Source organism: Cimex lectularius, unplaced genomic scaffold, assembly GCF_000648675.2.
Source record: "Cimex lectularius strain Harlan isolate CLEC.00 unplaced genomic scaffold, Clec_2.1 scaffold123, whole genome shotgun sequence".
NCBI lineage: Eukaryota > Metazoa > Arthropoda > Insecta > Hemiptera > Cimicidae > Cimex > Cimex lectularius.
The window spans coordinates 141,092-162,284 of NW_019392886.1; the positions used below are offsets into that span (position 1 = coordinate 141,092).

Here is a 21,193-nt window from a genome sequence, read left to right on the forward strand (position 1 = left end):
TTAGTTAACAGGGTACACCCGCATAAGCTTCGTGAAGGTGGAAAGTCGGAGTTGGGTATTAGAGGCTATTGGAGGCGCATAGTACCCGTTCGTACCCCATGAAGTCGTTTACTGAAGTTTTTTATTATTAATTTTATAGAAAGTTTTCATGAATCCTTGGTCTTATGAGAGACGAGAAACAAATATATCGGTACGTAGCGGAATTATCTAATTTTTTAGTAAATACTATAAACTGTATAACACAAAAATTTTAATATTTCTTTGGAGACTGACAGCATGTGATGAGTACAATATCCTCATTTTTAATATCTTTTTTCTTACTAATTTGTACACCGGATTCCAGTACGGATGGAAAATCGTCCAAAAGAGCGCAAATAATAGTGGGTCCAGTGCCCGACCATGTTTTACCCCGTACTCACATAATGGGAGATGAAAAATTATATGGGTTTTTTGAGTTTAGAAGATTGCATACTTTTAAGGTTAACACTTTTCCATTAACCAAATCAAAAGCAGTTCAAAAATGGATTTAAAAAATGTAGGTAAAAATCGTAATTTAGTAAGAATAAATAAAAATAATTAAGCGAAATAAAATAATATTCTATAAAAGAAACAATGTATTCTGTTATATAATAAACAGATGTACAAATATTTCTATTAATGTCATGAGTTGACAAACATCACATTTCACATTACTTTTAAATTTTATTTTTCCGCTTAAGAAGCTCTAAGATTTATTATGTGTGAAATTAGGAAGGTGTATCTTTTAATCGCGACGGTTATCACTGGGGCGATCGGCATGGGCATGATTTCGCTCGGGCAAAATAAAATGATCGAAGCTGGCTTTCTCGATGCTTTTCTCAGTGATCATATCCATTTAGGAAGGACATTTATCAGCGTGGGGATGATGCTCATCGTAATAGCGTTGGTCGGGATGATCGGGGTTTTATTGCACATCGACATCATGCTCCAAATATACGCGGGTCTTATGTTCACGCTGGTAATAACGCAAATCTTGATTGGCTTTATTATATTTTATCGCATGGATCTCATCCGCCAAACTCTCAATAAAACACTCGAGGTAAAGTACCAGAACTACGAACTGTACAAAGCCGAAATAGACAGACTACAGAAGATCAGTTCATGCTGCGGTATGTCCGGTCCTAAAGAGTGGAAAATAAAGGAACTACCATCGTCTTGTTGCGGCCGGGAAAATGGTAGTTGCCCTGTATCGTCGGCGTACAGTTCTTCTTGTTCGGAAGAAGCGGGAAGGCTACTTACATATGGCTTCTACTTCGTCGCCGTCCTCTGCTTCATTCTCGTAGTGTTTGAAGTGAAATGTGCCCTTTGTGCCTGTTGCATGACCGATCCCTGCGCCCTGTTTTCCTGCATTACCGGATACCACAGGAAAAAGAAAAAAGACTCGGAAACCTAAAGCTCAAGTGATCATCTAGCATCTCGAGTAAGTCTGATCAGAACCGTAAGCTCTGTAAAATTCGTCAGTACGAATAAAAAAATTAAAAGCATCTGTTTTGATAAAATTTTATAATATTTGCACTAATTACTGCCAGCAGAGAAAATGTTAACATAAGTTTACTGTCAATAACATATGTGTCGATACGGTTCGTCTATACTTTTGCATTAACAAAAAATGAAAACTTCAACTTAAATAAATATCCTTGCCAAATTTTTAAAATCATTAACTAAAGAAAAAATATATTTCATAGCCGTTATAAATTGAGTTAAAATTTATTGCCACCATTTTTGATAATATTTATTTAATATTCTTACATTAAAATGATTATTGCTCAAATTGTTTATTTAATATTCCATGTTAAAAACTTAAATTTATGTTTATATAAATAACTTATACGCAAATAATGTCCCTATGACTGAAAAAATTGTTAATGTATGATAGTATATTAGAAGCTGTGTTATAATTTCAGTTGAAATTTAATATCATCATTGTTGACAATATTTGTTTGCATACCTTGTTGAAGGTCTTAGTCCAGTTTTATGTTTTAATGGCCAATTGAGCAAGTTACTAATTTCAAGTAATTGTTCTTTTCATGTAAGGTTTTTAGTTGAGATAAAAAAGTCAGTGTCACGAGCGGGATTTGAACCCACGACCTTCGGCTAAATACATACAGCAAATGAGCACCAAAAAAACATCGGCGCCCCGAGGGTTGATATAACCACTGCTGTTGCGAAAACCATCGTTAAAAAAAAAGTGTGATGGTGTTAGATGCCGTGGATAGGACGGTTGATATTTCGAACATTTTATGTATGACCGGGACGGCTGTAACGGAGAGTTTAGCCTGAAATACTGTCATAGACCCCGCGTTCGTGGGTTCGATCCCTACTGTCAGCCCCTGGAATTTTCCATCACGCATCCCTTCCCCACATAAATCAATTAGTACAAGAATATCTAAATAATATGGAAATTTACAAAAAAATTTAGAAGGTTTGTATTTGGATTATGATAAATTTAGTACCAAAACACCTTATTTGCTTACTTTGCATTAATTTCATTATTTTTAATAGAAGGTTCAACATCTTAATGGATAGTTTTTTAAAACACTTTTAACCAAAAATGAAAGTAAATTAAGTTAATCAAAACTCAATTTTACACTAGTGTAACTGACCTTTAAGAAATTAAGTATTAAGCTGAAGAACTTTTCTATAAGCGAGGCAAAAATGTAAAATATTCAATAAGCCAAGAAAATAGTACTTAAACTTTAGACTAGAACTTGGGAAATACGTGATAATATATTTCGATTAATTAATCTTTATGAAAGGTATTGGTAGAGATAAAAAAGTCAGTGTCACGAGCGGGATTCGAACGCACGACCTTCGGTTAAATACACCCCTGTTCTAACTCTTGAGCTATCGTGACTTCGATCCACTCGGACACCAACTTCCCATCTCAACCTCACCTTTCGAATCTAATGGATTTAATAAGTAAAATGAAGTATATCTACATGAAAGTTCTCCGTGGCCATTTCATTTGTCGCCGAGAATCGAATAGACAACACATTTGAGAAATGCCAAAAAAGGAGAAAAAATTCGAAAGGTGAGGTTGAGATGGGAAGTCGGTGTCAAGTGGTAGAGTAGCGGCGTATCTAGCCGAAGGTCTTGGGTTCGAATCCCGCTCGTGACGCTGACTTTTTTATCTCAACCAATACCTTACATAAAGATTAATTAATTGAAAAAAGTTATTTGGTCAATCGGACCACGAAGTCTAATGGATGTAACAATGTTCTAACTGATTAAGCCTTTTGTTTTCTTAATGTTACAATACATAAAAATTAATTTCATATTTCCTCTTTCTATTCATGTAATCAAACATACATCAGGCATAGTTTTTTATGTAGTACAGGGGTTTAAATAAGTGATCACCATATCATATACAATGGATTCAATAGATCACTTGTTTTAATAGATTCCTCATGTTTAAAGATGATTTTGAAAGACCTATTGGGTTGTCGGTTGTAAGAGAAGGATCCATAAAACAGGGGAAGTGACATTCGTCAGGAGCTGCAGACTTCATCTGCCGCCGGCCTATCTGTGTTTACCTTAAGCGGAGGTGGTACAACCGTTCGAATTTTCCCTCTTTTTGCCATTTTAAAATGTCGTATAATCAGGATTGGATTCTCAGAGACTTATGAACGGCCACAGGAAGTGAAGTGATGCTTCTTTTACTTATTAAATATTAATGCATTTTTATGTTTTAGTGGTCAATTGACCAAGTTATATCTTTAAATTAATTGTTCTTTTTATGTAAGGTTTTTGAGATGAAGAGTTCCTGTCCGAGAGGATCGATGTCACTATAGCTCAAGTGGTAGAGCTGCGGCGTATCAAGCCAAAGATCGTGGGTTCGAATCCCGCTCGTGACACTGAATTTTTTATCGCAACCAACAACCTTACATAAAAAGAAGTTTAATCAATGTTTTAAATAAAAATTCATATGTAAATATGACCCTAAATCAAATTATTAATTGGAAAACAGTATAATTTATTAGATGTTAAGCCAACTCAGCAGAAATTTAAAAAAAAATTTTTTTTTGTTAGATATTTTAGAAAATAATAATAATAAACACTTTTCTATTATATTCTATTTCTTAGCTGATAACGATACATTGTTTACTTTATTAATAAAAATGAAACAACGTTTTTCCATTCATTTTTTCCCTAAGTTGATCAAAAATGGCGCCATAGGATGTAAATTTCGGTCATACATCCTCATAATTATTAATATTTTATAACGTTCTTACAATAGCTTCCAGATATGATTTAAATGTCGAAATATACCATAATTTCACTGTTGGAAAACCCTTATTAACACGGTCAATTTGGTACGTCATCGATGATAAGGTGATTCCAAATGTGGCTCATCAGTCACCTTTTCCACATGACTTTTGCCGAGTGGGCGAAATGATTTCAGGCCATCATCACTCTCGGGTCATCGTCTACAAACACTTAATCATAGGGGAAAACCTCTAATAGAAATCTAACATGGAAAGAGTTGACCGTAGACGAAAAAATAATGATTTAATGATAAACAATTATCATGAATTCATTTAGGTCAATCTTTCAACAGCTTTCTTTTCTAAAAAAAAGTTAAATTATACAATAATTGTAATTTATGTAATACGATTCATTATATAGATTTTATATCATCTCTTGTAATTGTCTCTCTTTAATTTTTTTGCTTATGAGAAAGAAATTAGGCCCATCATGTCATGATTATCGGCAGTTTGATCGTTACAGATTCTGCTTATTATCACTGTTTCGTTCGGATGAGTTTAAGGATTTGATCATCCTTATTAATATGACTTAAGGTGTGTTTTATGTCAGTCTCTTGCCTCTGAAAGTTGAATTTATTACGTACTTTAAATTTTTTAAATTTATTTTTACAAACCAGCTTACGTTTATATTCTGGTCTCCTGGATAATAAGAATTTGGTACAATTTTATTTTAAAAAATTTCACAAATAGACCGTCATTTTTCACTGTGAAAAGCGAGATTCCTTGAGATTTTACTTTCAGGCCAATAATGCTACTTCCTACCGATCAATCAGCCTACTTCCGCGCTTCTCAAAAGTATTCGACAAGAAAAATTAATGAATTTTTATAAAAAAATATTTAATTGTGATGGTTAGAAGAATTAAAAAACAAATTAAAATTAAGAAACAATTACCACGTTATGCTACGCTACCCGATGCTACCCGACGCCGTGCCAAGTTTTGGTAGGGTGTGCACACAGTCACACAGTGTGTATTACAATAATCACTAAATTGTTAGTTAAATTTTATGAGTAAAACCGTGTAGTATATTGTTTGTTAAACTTAATCGTTTACATAAAGTTATTCCGGTGTTTTGATCAATTTTCTTCTAACCATCACAATTAAATATTTTTTTAATAAAAACTCATTAATTTTTGATCTTGTTTAATATGGTTTTCATTAAAATATGAATATTGAAATTAATTTAACGACAATATTACATGTTGATAGTTCGAAATAAACTACGAAAAATATGAGTGTCCGGTTCTGACGCTACTCGACGAAAATGGTGTAATTTTATAAGCGAAACCATGTAATACATTGTTAGTTAACTTTTATGACCAAAACCGTATAATAAAATGTTAGTTAATTTAATTATATCGGCAAACGATATTCCTGTGTTTTGATCAATTTTCTACCAAACCATTAAAATTAATTTAAAATATAATAAAAACGAATGAATTTTTGATCTCGGTTAATTTGGTTTATATTACAATAAGTATGTTGTAATTAGCATAACGACAATAATATATAGTTTGTTTAAAATTATGAGTATCCGGTTCTTTTGTCTTCGACTGTACTCGACGCGACTCGACGAAAATCTGGTCAGTGGGGATCGCAGAGCGTAGAGTAGGGTAGTGTTGCATAGCATCGGGGAAATGTGCACGGGGGTAATACAATCTTATGGAATATTGGACTTTATGTTTGCGTCGGGCAACGTCGCATAGCGTTGCATCGGGTAAGTGCGTTCCCGGCTTAAATTTTATCTGGTTGATCTTTGAGGTTCCTCCGCCTCCTTTCCGCATTCGGAGAGGCATGATACTGCGGACTTTTTACAATTTTGAGTTGAGACTCGTCCGACCAATCCGGTTAAAGCACTCTTTAACTCCGCTTCGAGCATACGCTCATTCTTCGGCTAACGCAGTTCCTTTCTTGTTTGGTTATTAGGGTCGGATATCAAAGGATGCGAAATAGCGAAAATCATTTGACAGACTAAATCAGCGAGGATATACAGACAAAAATAATCTCAAACCATCAGTCTACATATTCATCTCCCCACTGACCAAAAAAGGAAATGCATTAATTGTATCCTAGTTAAGTAATTAACGTCAGAAACCGTTTTCTGATAGCTCGTCAGAATGGTAAAGTATTCAACTTCCCCTCAATTAAATTAATGTTGTTTTATGCTTAATTTAATAATTATTGTGTGAAATCCTCAGAGAGAAGTAATACAAGTTCATTTCGCCAATCTCTGCCGAACTGTACTGCTATAATCCAATCCACATTTCATCCCCTGGCACTAATCTTCTTGTCATAGATTGAAAAATAAATCTTATGGAATATTGGATTTTGGATTTCCGTCGGGTAGAATCGGGTGTGTTGGCCGCCTTAGACTTTGCGTATATTTGGGACATCAATGTTTTTCGTCACATGATCCACGCCATTTGTAAATTTAACTCATTACATGTTGAAAAAAATGTTACAGATTGTAATAAATGCATCAAATTTTTAAAAAATTCAGGACGCATTTTCCCTGTTTTTATATATTTCTTTTTTAATTTTTTTTTTTTTTGAGTAAACTGTTTTGACATTTTTCGATAACTTAACTCATTACATGTTGTAAATAATGTTACAGATTGTAATAATATATTACGTTACAAAAAAAAAATCAGGCCACATTTTCCCTTTTTTTGAGAAAACTGCTTTGTCGTTTGTTTACATTTTTAGATTTCCTCCACTAAAATATATATTGTGGAAATTTTATGAAAAAATTGGGTCCTAACACAGTGCCGTGAGTCACTCAACATGTAAGGAAGTACTGCATGAATTATTTATTTTAGTTCGATTTGAAAATTACGATTTAATTAGCCCAAGTGACGAACCAACTATCACTAAAACGTTAATTTATCCTGATGTAAAAAATGCCATATACATACCATTATCCGGTTCAGTTAATATACAGGGTATGTCAACTTTTACAGTCCACCCATTTAATTCGGAAACGATTAACTTTAGCAAAAACTAATTTTACACAAAGCCCAAGTTAATGTTAGCTAGGAATCGCATGGTAATAACAGATTTCACATAATTTTCTCATCTAGCTGAGAAATGACAGTAACTTTTTTTTAAAAATAAGTTCCGTATTTTTATTGTATATTTAGATTTTAGAACTTAAACATGTTTGTATCAACTTCTGTAGTCTACACATTTAATTCAAAAACGATTCAAAACCCATGTTAATTTTGGCTAGGAATCTCATGTGGTAACAGATTTAACGTAACTTTCTCATCTAGCTGGGAACTGACACTAACTTTGTTATTTTAAATAAGAATCCCATATTTTTATTGTGCATTTCGATTTTACAGCTTATTTTATGCCACTTTTGCCGAAAGGAATGTTTTGATACGATCTACCATTTTTGCGTTATGCTCGAAGGAAGACGCGTGAGGGGAGTTATGCTCTTTGGAACAACAAAATGGCCCTCAACAACAGGTCACTAAGAAACACACTTTTTTTTCAGTAAAGTGGCATAAAATAAGCTCTAAAATTGAACAGAACAATACAAATCTAGGCATCTTATTTAAAATAACAATCTTAGTGTCACTTCTCAGCTAGATGAGAAAATTATGTAAATCAGTTACCACCAATTTCTAGTCAAAATTAACTGGGGTTTGAATCGTTTTTGAATTAAATGTGTTGACTACAGAAGTTGATACAAAGATGTAACATCATAAAGAATTTGCTGTGTCTTCTTCCAACGTAGAATCCATTGAATATATGATATAGTATTTTAACTTATAAATTCCAATAACCGACTTTTAATACAGCTTTCTAACATTTTTTGGCAATGCCAACGTAAGCAAAATTGGGCTAAGTTTAACAATAATTCTTATTGTCGTAATTCGCTTGTGAAACGATTGGATTACAATTAATGAGGTCTCAAGATACGCAATAAACCAAATTGAGCTACGTAATTAAAGAAACGGGATTAATTATCGCGAGTTTTAAAAGCTCTAAGTTTACACCAAATCAGAATGATTCCGCGTTAAGTATATATCAGGCTCACCCTGAAGCTGTTTGTTTGCAGCCAATGGCAATTAAGAGCCAGAGGCTGGGCCTAAATTAGATTATACACCGGTCGGTTTCCTTACAAATTCAACTGAGAATTCCCAAATAATTCCGGTTTGTTCGGCTGAGGAGTACGGTGGACGGGCACGCGATCCCGGCCTGCTATAAACACAGACTTCAACGTGCCCTTAGGGCGGAAGGCCCATTCATGGAAGTGTTATCTTCAGCTGCTATCAATCAATCAGTCATGCGAACAAAGTAGGCCGCTCCTTTTTATAACAGTACAGTGGCTGCTGGCCCGTCTTGTGGAAAAAATAGAACTGGAACAATGGTAAAGTCAAACTATGCATTTTGCTTAAGTTATTTTCCTTCCGATACACACATTACGACTATTTTATGCAAATATGCGAGTAAATATGCCAGGTAGGACGGTAGGATTTATTTTCACTGCCAAAGAAAAATTAATGCAGTAATTCAAACCAGTTCCACAGGCACGAATTGTTTTCTACTCTAATTTTGTATTTGTAACACTTTCTTCTTATCTCTGTCACTCAGTCATTTCTATACAATTTTATTCTGTCTCTTTCTCCCTCATATTCTCTCTCTTTATCAATCTCTCTTTCTCTCAGTCCCTCTTCAACAAAGGTACACGCATCAAGTTTTTTTTGCTGGCTAACTGCTAAGGTCATTGCCAGCTCCTCACATATTTTCCATCTTGCGTTTTTTATTTATTACTGGTATAGATGTCATTTATACTCTTCCTAACTTCCACACTTCCAGAAGTACCTTATGGTCCTAATTCAATCTTCCATACATGACCATATTTACACACTATATTATTTACCAAACTACAGTTGGGAAGCCGACAAGGTGTTCATGGCCTCATCGTCTTCCCATTTCACGCTTATAAATACACTCATTCAGAGTAGAATCTTTCAAGCCTTACGTACAAACAAAAGGTGGGTAGTCGCCGTAGATTTAATATTACTCGGTGGCGACCCGCCTACCAAACCGCGTCCATTCATAACTAGCCTATCAAAATCGACAGGTCCGTGGGGTTCTCCATATTCCGCCATATACACCACACACATTTGCGCATATAAATACATTCACACATAGGAGTAGTCACAGGGGCTTTTGAATTACTCCAGTGGCCTACAACTCCTTTCAAACTGCAAACATATGTGATATAGCGTGTCTCTTCTTCTTTTTTGATGGGCCCAACCATGAATTCGGAAAACCGAAAACAAGGTCCCAGAGGTTTTTTACGATCGGACTTGACCACAATTATTTCATTTATCGATCAGGCACCTTTTATATTTCATTTAAACCAAAATAAATACGACACCAAATGTTTGTTAAATTTGAATCTTTAATTACAATTTATTTTCACATGATATGACGATATATTTTATTAATTATTATTTTTAATTTAAAGAATCCTTTTATCCTATAACAAACCTATCTCAAATCTACAAACCTTAATTTTAAAATGGAATTTGATTCTCGTTTTATAGTTCCATAAAGAAAGGTAAAGAAGTTATTATTATTATTATTAAAATTTTGACCGCCAAATTAGAAAATTCAATTAAAATATTAACACAACTTTTAAAATGAAATATTATTTCTTTTATTTTTCTTTATAAAAATATATACCATTTTAAAACTAAAGTAATAAAAATTAACTCACTTGAATAGTGTGCACGCCAAATTTTTCTTTTTACCAAAAATAGCTGTTTTCCCACACAAGCCAGAAAGGGATATGTTCTAGGACTTGAAAAAAATAGCCCTTTCTTGGCCCCCTACTACTTTCACTGTTTGAGTGTGTGGAGGGGTATGGCGGTTCATTTAAATCTGAACGTGACACATTTATTAATCTACACCTACTTTGGTGAGTCTGAAAAGTATTCGATATTCCGTCTGACTTGCGCACGCGCGCACACACACACACAACATTTTTGCCAATAAATGCAGTCACGTCTCAAAGATCGTCAAGCATGAATGTTCCAATATGCAACCATACACTTGTATTGACTTGAGGTATTCAAATAATTTTTCCCTACCGTTACTTTTTTTTTTTGCATCAAATGAAACAATAATTAAAACAATTTTTGGTTACAATATTTTCCTAAAAGATAATAATGATGCAAGACTTTTATTTTGCATAAATTAACCAACCAACGCCTATATCGACATCCTAGTCAACAAAATGGGATACTTTACAAACTAGTCAGAAATGTATCAGATCTCCTCCTAGAAGGCGAGTCTTTACGTTAAGGCAAAGGGATCACTCCAGTGGCCACGGAATATCTCATCAGGCGTCCCACAAGGCTCCGTCCTCGCCCCGATCCTATTCAACATAAATACTGCGGATTTGGGCGACTCAATTGGAAATGAGACTAAAAAGATATTCTTGGTCGACGATATAACGCTCTACTGCGAAGGACGTTCACCCGAACGAGCCCCCGAAACTATGAATAAATCCTGTAGAGAACCTCCAGGCTTGGGTCAAAAATCAAGAGAAATGCTCCTCTATTATGTTCACGAGACACCGCAAATACACTCAACCGGATATTTACAGACCAGGGAACCTGACTTTGGTCCCCCACCGATGCGTCAAACTGCTTGGCGTGCATCTTGACAAAAAACTCCTATGGAAACAACAAAGTAACAACGCAGTAGCCAGTTGTGAAAATGCAATTAACATCATAAGATGCATCAATCACAACTATGGGTCAGACATCAAAACATCCCTCCTATTACACCGAACCCCAGTACTGTCCCGATTTGACTACGTTAAGTCTCTTTTATAATGATGCCGCCAAGTCGCATCTTTTAAAGCAGGATAGAACCCAATACAAGTCCTTACGCGCAAGTATGGGTGCTTTGACATTCTCCCCGATTAACGCCTTATTAGTTGAAGCAAAGGAACCTCCACCCAACATTAGAAGGAAAAAGTTGACCGGAAAGTTTGTTGCAGAAAAGATCATGTCAAAAATCCCGCCAAGATCTCAACGTTGGCATAACACTCATTGACCAAAACATTCTGGGATAAAAAAGAACTCTACTCTTAATATCGCTATTCTGTGAGCTCGCGCCTCTATGCAACAGGAACCCGGAAAAATCCGAGGGTATACAAACATATAATGTCGATTATTTTAAAACCATCAAGAAGCTGATTATATATCTAATTTTATCCATCATGGCCACCAGGAATTTCACGCAAGACTTACATCAGTGTCCATATATATATATATATATATATATATATATACACTGATGGATCCAAAAGCGAAACTGGAGTAGGAGCAGCATTTCTTGAAACAACGAGCAAACAATATGCCCAACTCCAGCTCAGCGAGAAACCTCCGTATACACGGCAGAGCAACTGGCAATAAAAGAGGCATTGCTATATGCCAAGCGTGAAATGAAGCTCAGGATAGTAGTCATGTCAGATTCCCTAAGTGCAGTGCTAAGCATTAACGCACCTAGCTCCGAAAGCCCAAAAATGATATTCACAATCAGATCTCTGATGCTTGAGTTGCAAGTACAGCTCAGCCGCGATTATATGGACCAAAGGGCACGCTGGAGGACAAGGAAACGAAAAGATGGACAGATTAGCCAAGGAGACGACTTCAACGGGTGAAAGCAGGGATCACGTGATTACGACTTTAGACATAGTAGCACAAATAAAAAAAAAGTCTTCTCTTCGTGGAACGAAGATTATGGCGCATACCTACAGGAGAAAGGAAAGTATTATGGAACCCTAGTCCCTCGTGTCCATGTAAGAGCATGGTACCATTCATTCAAAGAGAAAATGAAATTCTACATCACACTGATTCGTCTGCGACTCAACCATCATCGACTGGCGTCACACCTACACCGCATAGGAGTAAAAGAGTCACCTCACCGTCAGAGAGCAGCGATCGAAGATTCAAACCATGTCTTCCTGGATTGCCCCCGGCTAGATCATGCACATCAGGACATCTGGAAGAAGGAATCCCCTTACCTACCAATCTACATCAATCTACATGAAATCCTCAAAAACCCGAAGATTTACAAATATATATATATATTTATATATATACGATAACAACAATGATGTCNAGTAGTGCGCGAGTGAGTGAAATATACTTAATCGAAACGTGTAATTGGCTAATATAAATTAATATGAAAATATATTATAAATACTGCCAAAGAAAAATTAACCATTGTATTTTGATTTATGTGGTTATATAATAAACAGATGTGAAAATTTGTCTATTAATACCATTGGTGAAAAAGTATTTAGGATTCCCTGATAAAAATGATTTTTCCCTTGTCTTGAACAGTTTTAAGGTCTATTATGTGTGGATATAGAAAGTTGTATCTTCTACTTGCCACCATCGTCACTGCGGCAATAGGCTTCGGCATGATTATATTCGGGAAGATGAAAATGAACGAAGTTGTCTTTCTCGATGCTTTTCTCAGTGATCATATTCACGTAGGAAGGACGTTTATCGGCTTGGGGGTTTTACTATTCATAATAGCGTTCGTCGGGATGGCAGGGGTGACAATGCACATCAGCCTCTTTCTCCTAATATACGCGTGTCTGATGTTAACGCTTGTAGTAACGCAAATCGTGGTCGGTGTTACGATATTTACACGCATGGCTACCATCCGCAACTCTCTCAGTAGGACTCTCGAGGAAAAGTTCCGAACCTACGACCAGCACAAAGCCGAAATAGACAAACTACAGTCGGTTATATTATGCTGCGGTATGTCTGGTCCGAAAGTGTGGAAAATAAAGGATCTACCACCGTCATGTTGCGGAATGGAAAAAGGTAGTTGTTCTGTAAAATCGGCGTACAGTTCTTCTTGTTCCGAAAAGGCGGGAAATATAGTCGAAGGTGGCCTCTACTTCGTGAGTATCATCTGCTTCATTCTCATCTTCATTGAGCTGAAATGTGTCGCCTTAGCCTGTTGTTTGAGCGATTTTAGCGCTCTGCTTTCGCTTTGTGCGGGACTCGGCGGAGGACCGAAAGAGAAGCCGCAGACAGCAAGTTCAAGTGAACATACAACATCTCGAGAGATTCTTCTGCGCGAGTAGAAAACGGTGGGCGTTTTAAGATGCCTGAATTCATAATAATAGAAAAAAAACGTAACTTTCAACAAAAGTAATCCGTAAAATTTGATAATATTCCACTATGTGTTGGATAGACACCATTAAACATATATAACATATGTCAAAAATTAATAACAAATGTTATAATAAAGTTTTTATTTATTTATAGAATATCGTATTATTGCAATAGCTATTCTGAGGAAAACCAAATGGCAAAGTAAGATATCTTCCAACTTGAATTTAGCACGATACTCTATTTGCAAAAGTAATTAATAATTGAAATAATTGGTTGCTGATTCTGACCAAGATCCTAAAAAGATTTGGGAGTTGATTAGATCAGCAACTAATGACAAATCTAATAAGGAAACATTAAATAAAATTATTTTCTGATTCTGATGGCTATATAACAGATAATTTTAAAATCGTCAATGAATTTAATAAATTTTTTCATGTGTTGGCAAGAATATTAAAGAGGAAATTCAAAATAGTACATTTGAAATCGTACTTTTGAGAGAACAAACAACACCGTTTACTTTAAAACCAGTAACCTGTTCCAGACTTGAACCCCTTTTTAAATGTTTGAGAGATAATACTTTTCATGGTAACTTTTTAAATAATTTTGTTCTTAAAAAAATTTCTACATTTATAATTCCAGCTTTAATACACATTTTTAATTTATTCAATTGGTCAATATCCATCTGATTTTAAAAAATCTTTACTAATACCATTATTTAAATCTGGTTCAAAACTAGAGGTTAATAACTATAGGCCTATATCACTAACTTTATCCATATCCAAAATTCTAGAAAAAAACAATTAAAAATAGATTATTGGACTTGTTTATTAAAAATTAAATTCATTATATTAATTTCTCCAAAAGAGTATGGTTTTCTTCCTGGCAGATTCACTAAGCAGGCTTTGATTGATGTTACTAATTTGATTTCTTAAGAAATTAATAAAGTAATTAAATTATTGGATTTTTTCTGGACTTTAAAAAGGCTTTCGACTCTGTTGAGTGTATTGGTATCTCTAATATTCCCCTTAAACTCCTTGAATCATATTTATCGTACGGAACTCTGGTCACAAAGGTTGGAACAGTTTATAGTTCTTCTTTACCCGTTGAATCGGGTGTACCACAAGGTACAGTCTTAGGAGCAATTTTGTTTTTTATATATTAACGATTTTTTGAAATTTAAATTCTCTGGAAAAATATTAAGTTATGCAGATGATACTTGTATCATTTTCTCAGGTGATAATATAATTAATTTAACCTAAACTATAAATAATGATACGAAAATGATTAATTTTTAGTTAAACTCAAACTTCCACTTTTAAACACAAAAAACTCAATGTATTACACTTTTCATTGAAAAAGAAAATAAATACTAACAATTTAAAATTTGATTTTCATACTCGTGATTATAATGATGTATTCAATTGGTCAATATCCATCTGCTTTTAAAAAATCCTTAGTAATACCATTACTTAAATCTGGTTCCAAACTAGAGGTTAATAACTATAGGCCTATATCACTAAATCCATATCCAAAATTCTTGAAAAAACAATTAAAAATAATTATTGGACTTCTTTATTAAAAATATATTAATTTCTCCAAAAGAGTATGGTCTTCTTCCTGGCAGATTCACTAAGCAGGCTTTGTTTGATGTTACTAACTTGATTTCTTAAGAAATTAATAAAGTAATTAAGTTATTGGATTGTTTCTGGATATTAAAAAGGTTTTCGACTCTGTTGAGTGTATTGATATCTCTAATATTCCCCTTAAACTCCTTGAATCATATTTATCCTACAGAACTCTGGCCACAAAGGTTGGAACAGTTTATACAATAGTTCTTCTTTACGCGTTGAATCGGATTTACCACAAGGCTCAGTATTAGGACCAATTTTGTTTTTTATATATTAACAATTTTTTGAAAATTAAATTCTCTGGAAAAATATTTAGTTATGCAGATGATACTTGTATAATTTTCTCAGGTGATAATATAATTAATTTAACCTAAACTATAAATAATGATATGAAAATGATTAATTTTTGGTTAAACTCAAACTTTCACTTTTAAACACAAAAAAAATCAATGTATTACACTTTTCATTTAAAAAGACAATAAATACTAACAATTTAAAATTTGCTTTTCATACTTGTGATGATAATAATGTGTGTCCTTGCTTGCCTTTTGCTTACAGTGTTAGAAATCTTGGTGTGACATTGGACTCGAATTTGAGATTTAATTTCCATATTGATTCTTTGGTTTCCCGTCTGTGAAAGCTCTTTTATAGATTTAGAATTTTACGAAACTTTATGAAATGATGTAACTATAAACTAACTTCTTAAAATTATTTTGCATAAATTGTATAAATATAATACGAAAAAATTATACAGTGAATTTAGAGCAATGAATCTATACTAAATCTTTCTTAAATGTTCATGATTGTATATATAAAAATAATCTTGAAACTACTTACATCTGTGAATACAACACAAGACACAATTCATTGGCTAACTCACATTTTTACACTGTAAAAAATCCGCAATATTATAATTTTTCATTAAATATGGCACTTTTTTTATTTATAAAGAGAGGATTATTATACAAAATTTCAAAAACAACAAAAAAGGAGAAAATTGATAATTTCAAAAATTTTAAATTTTAGTTAAGATATTTTAAAGCCAAGTTGTAATTTGGTTGGTTTTTTCATGCTAAAAGCTTATTCTGTATTATGTATGTTTATTTGTTTATTTTTCATTTTGTAAAGATATATTCTGTTTATTTCTCTGATGATCTCCTGCTGTCTAGTACAAGCTTTGTTTTTTGATTTACCAAAATATATACTACATGTAATATATTAAAATATATAAAATGATAAAAATAACCGCAAGGTACGTTAACATACCTTCAGCACCTCCGGCATTTGTCATTGGTTTCAAAACGCAATCCGTCCTGGCTTGAATATAGAACGACTTGAATAAAAATGCCCGGGAGCCCCGGCGATATATCTGAACCAAATTGACAGGAGTTTCTCGGGTAGGAGGAGGCATTAATATCCGCGACCTGATCAAAAAGATCAGAAGAGAAAGGTCCGGCCGGGGATGATGAACGAGCGGAACGTATGGGAAAGAACAAGATTATCTTTTAAGAGGTGTGTTAATAGAGTGGTTATGATTTAGAACGTTTGAACCAGGAATATTTACAATTCCACAGGCATATACAATCCCGGGAGGAAACCGTGAATGGGAGCCGTTTCATATTTTTATTAGTTCATCGACGTTTTACTTAAATTGATTTTTTATAGAACCAATATAAGGTGTTTTCTTTTTTTATAGGGATTCAGATTTATGTATAAGAGTGCGGTGATTAGTGACCGTTAGTCGATGATTATTCAGAAATCGTGAGATGCGGTCTGGTGTGATGTAGGTTTCAGAAAAACATTTCCTTTATCGTGCCAACGTTTCGGTCTTTGTTGAGATCATCTTCAGGGCCTGGGATTTACAAACATTGTTTATAACAAAAACATATAGCATGTGGAAAAAAGTGAATTTATACAATGCAAAAAAATATTTTTTTACATTCAATCAAAGTATTTCTACTCACTCAAAATGTTTGTTTTCTGCGTATGTTTGGTTTGTCAATTATATATTCTATTCATGATGCCCTTTTTAAATAGCGCGGCTGAATTTCTCTTGAACCAATGACACTATTAAAAAAATACTTGTTTAATATATTTTGGTCTAGTTTCAAATTGTTACCTTTGTTGTAGAAAAATAATGCAGAGTACCTCGGGCCCAGTTCAACTTCACAATTTCTAATACGACCCTACATATCCTGACACAATATTTTAAAGGAATTTTGACTCTAACAACAATCGTTATTTCGTGGTCCGATTGACCAAATAACTTCTTTCAATTAATTAATCTTTTTCGTCGGTAAGTAATATTTTTTATTTTATTACATTCGGTTACATTTATGCAAAAGTAAGATAATATCTAAGAAAGCAGAACATTTTATCTTAATAATTCATTTATGTTTAGTGATCTAATTGACCAATTTACATATTTCAATTAATTATTCTTTTTATATAAGGCCTTGGTTGAAATGAAAAAGCTAGTGTCACGAGAGGGATTCGAACCCACGACCTTCGGCTCAATACGCCGCTGCTCTAACCACTTGAACTATCGTGAAATATCCCACTCGTAACTAACTTTTTCATTTACAATGGTGCAATCGGATTTTAAATTAGACAAAAAATGACGAAATTATGGCAAAAGGTTTGAAAAAATGCATTTCGTTTGTTTCGTTGTTAATTCCAATAATTTTGCTTCTTCACTTAAGTATACATTAATTACGTTTATTGTTTATATTCTGTCATCGTTTGTTAAACTCGCATTATGGCCCCAAACCTTAATTTCTGAAAGGAAAAAAAACGATATTAGTAGTATTCACGATCTTTGTGTTAACCCTGTTAAGTCTGTTAGGTCATGTTAAATCGACAAAAATGACGACGATGTCAAGAATCGACTAGTCAACAATGCTCGATCTAACAGGTCAGGGCCAATGCTAGATGTTAGGTCGAAAATGTAGTCACATTGCTCTCCGTTGGGGCGTAGGTAACCAACATGGCAGCCATGAATTTAACAGCTGTTTTTGTTTACGCGTATTTTTCTTCTTAAAATATCATTAATTAAATCAGACTAATACATTTCTTTTGTTAATTTCTGACCTGTCCTTATACTCTCTTTCATAATAGATACATCCCCTATCCTATGAAGTTGGAGGCTTTTAAACGTTTGGATACAATTTAAGTATGTCGGTACGAATTGGAGCGTGTTATTTGTTAGTACTTTTTGAGTGCATAGATGCATTTTGAATGCAAGAGTTGATTAATTTCCTTTTAACTTCTGGCATCTTACAATTATCAGAAAAGAAAACCAAAACAACCAAGAACAAGCCTTCAAGGACTGTTATAGCTTTATTTTCGGTTTTACCAATCGCCAAGCGCAGTATTGCGGAAAAATTAACATTTAACATGCTAAGAAAAGAAAAGGGAGTTCACGATCTTACTGGACATTCCTCTATTCGAGTTAACATCTTACAGACATCGTGCATACCGGTAATAGGGGTATAATAGAGGTATTATGAGTTGCATTTAGTATAACCCCCTTTATTTAGTGGTCGGAATTACCAAATTTCTTCAATTAATTAGTTTTTCTACGTAAGGTCTTGGTTGAAATGAACATCCCGTTCGTGATACTAGCTTTTTCATTTCAACCAAGACTCTACATAAAAAGATTAATTAAGTGAAAAAATTAGTATCACGTTCAATATGAACCGAAGAGCATATTTTTTCGATCAACATGAGTTAATATGTACGACTGCTTTATTGATAAGGTGGAATTGCGGTCGTGCAGTCGAGTATTCCCAAAAATTTTCTGATCGACCAAGAGTAAATCACATATCAAATAATAATAAGAATAAATCAAATATTTATTCCTGTTACTCGCAATACGAGGAGATCAGTTTCTGTTCCGTCACCAAGAAACCGGTGGCGTAATTTTGACGAGGAACTGAATATTTTACTCTAAGTTCGGGATAATCCGAATTCCTCGCTCTGAAATATTTGAATCGTTTTAGGTTTTTCATAAAATAAAATCATAGCTGTACTCCGGACTTACAATTTTAAGCCGTATCGTCTCATCTTGTTCAGGGACTTCGGTCCGATAATGACAGGCGTCTAAAGCCAGGAACACACTTACCCGATGCTACCCGACGCTTTGCCACGTTTTGTTGGGGTGTGCACATCTATCCGATGCAAGCACACGTCGCGTACAGTCCACAGCGTTTATCACAATAATCACTATCACAATCGCAACGCATCTTTTGTTCTTAATGTACTATTTTGAGTAAAACCTTGTAATAAATTGTTAGTTAGATTTTATGAGCACAACCATCTAATAAATTGTTTGTTAAACTTAATTGTTTTAAATAAAGTTACTTCTAACCATCATAATTAAACAATGTTTATAAAAACTTATGCATTTTTTATCTCGTTTAATTTGGTTGACATTAAAATAACATGTTGTAATGTAAATATAACGACAAAATTACATGTACTTAGTTTGAAATAAACTACAAAAAATATGAGTGTCCTGTTCTGATGCTACCCGACATTACAAAATGGTGTAATTTTACGAGCAAACTATGAAATAAATTGTTAATTAAATTTTATGAGCAAAACCGTGTAAAAAATTGTTCTAATTTTTGTTACCGCCGAAGCGAGTACAGTAAATTGTTAGTTAAATTCATTATATCAAAAAATCGTATTCCGGTGTTTTGATTAATTTCCTACCAAACCATTAAAATTAATTTTTTAAATAAAAACTAATTTCTTTTTAATCAAAGTTAATTTGGTTTATATTAAAATAAGTATATTGTAATTAATATAACGACAATAATACATGTAGTTTGAATAAAAATATGAGCATCGGGTAGCGTCGCATGGCGTAGCATCGGGTAAGTGTGTTTCTGGCTTTACGTTCCTTGCACAAATGTCGATTTGTGAGGCGGAAGAAAACATCCTATGAACTGATGAATCCATGTTCACCATTGGAGGCTTAATAAACAGTAGGAATTTTCGAACGTGGGTAAAGGAAAATCCGAGAATTTCGTACTCTTGTCATTATCAGGTTCACATTATCAAAGTTTGCTGTGGATTTCTCGGAAATAAATTACTTAAATTAATTAAATTTTACTCTACTTGACTATTTTCTGTGGGGCCATTTAGAAAAGAGCGTGTACGCCAATCATAACCCAACAACCTCAGTTGAAGAACTGCAGCTTCAGATAAAAAATGCTTGTCAATCCATCTTTCCTGACTCTATCGCTCTGAGCACTGGTGAAGAATGATTAAAAAGAGTAAATCTGTGCATTTTCACCCAGGCAGGCAGTTCGAACATGAAATGTGATAAATAAATACCAAGCAAAATGACGGGTTTTTTTTCAAACTTTTTGCAATAACTTTTTTATTTTTTGATCAGTTAAAATCCTATTGCACCATTATTTTCTACGTTAAAAATCCTTTATAATGATATGACAGGATGTATAAGGTCGTACATAAAATTTTGAAGTTGAACTAAGCCTGAAGTACCCTTATAATGTTTCTCCAAACATAGGTTTAAATTTGAAACTAACACTAAAAAATATTAAACACACACTTTCAATTTTTATAGCATCATTGGCTCAAGAGAAATTCAGCCTGGCCATCTAAAAATGGCACCCTGTATATAATTAATATAAGAGGCAGTTCAGCCCCGAGGGGCCAAGACACCCCCCCTTGTAACCAAGGGGTGGCAGGGGTCACAGGATAATGAAAGAACCTAGATTGAGAAAGTGACGTGGGTGAGGACACGACCACCCGTCGTCGTTGTGGTACCACATTGAGACCCACAACTCCCAGGGTTGGTAGTTGATTAGTGACAGCCTCTGTGACAACTGGTCTACGATTGGTGATGGCCAGGGGATATCGCAGTCATTTGCGGTAGGTATAGCTTGAGCCAGGGATAACCGCTGTGACCAGTTTTATTTAATTTCGCGTTAGAATTTAAAAAAAACTAACGGGTTTGAGGTCATTGTGGGGGGTGATGTTGAAGGCGTATTAAGGAATATTGACCACGGTTCTGAGGACTTTGTGAATTAATTATTGAAATAATTTAGAAGGAACGGTAACAA

At 34.1% G+C, this 21,193-nt stretch overlaps 2 protein-coding genes across 2 annotated transcripts; both read left to right on the forward strand.

Moving 5' to 3' along the window:
• The first annotated feature begins 654 nt into the window (after nt 1–654).
• LOC106673935 (23 kDa integral membrane protein-like) lies at nt 655–1,514 on the forward strand. The gene has a single exon (XM_014406327.1). The coding sequence runs from the start codon at nt 737–739 to the stop codon at nt 1,430–1,432; it is 696 nt and encodes a 231-aa protein (XP_014261813.1). The 5' UTR covers nt 655–736; the 3' UTR covers nt 1,433–1,514.
• Nucleotides 1,515–12,695: 11,181 nt separating this feature from the next.
• LOC106673393 (CD63 antigen-like) lies at nt 12,696–13,439 on the forward strand. Its single transcript, XM_014405499.1, has one exon. It carries the CDS (start codon nt 12,696–12,698, stop codon nt 13,437–13,439), a length of 744 nt encoding a protein of 247 aa, XP_014260985.1.
• The last annotated feature ends 7,754 nt before the right edge of the window (nt 13,440–21,193 follow it).

Excerpts from the sequence above, each read along its gene's own strand:
- LOC106673935 (XM_014406327.1), top strand. The coding sequence starts at position 737 with ATGTGTGAAATTAGGAAGGTGTATCTTTTAATCGCGACGGTTATCACT.
- LOC106673393 (XM_014405499.1), top strand. The coding sequence starts at position 12,696 with ATGTGTGGATATAGAAAGTTGTATCTTCTACTTGCCACCATCGTCACT.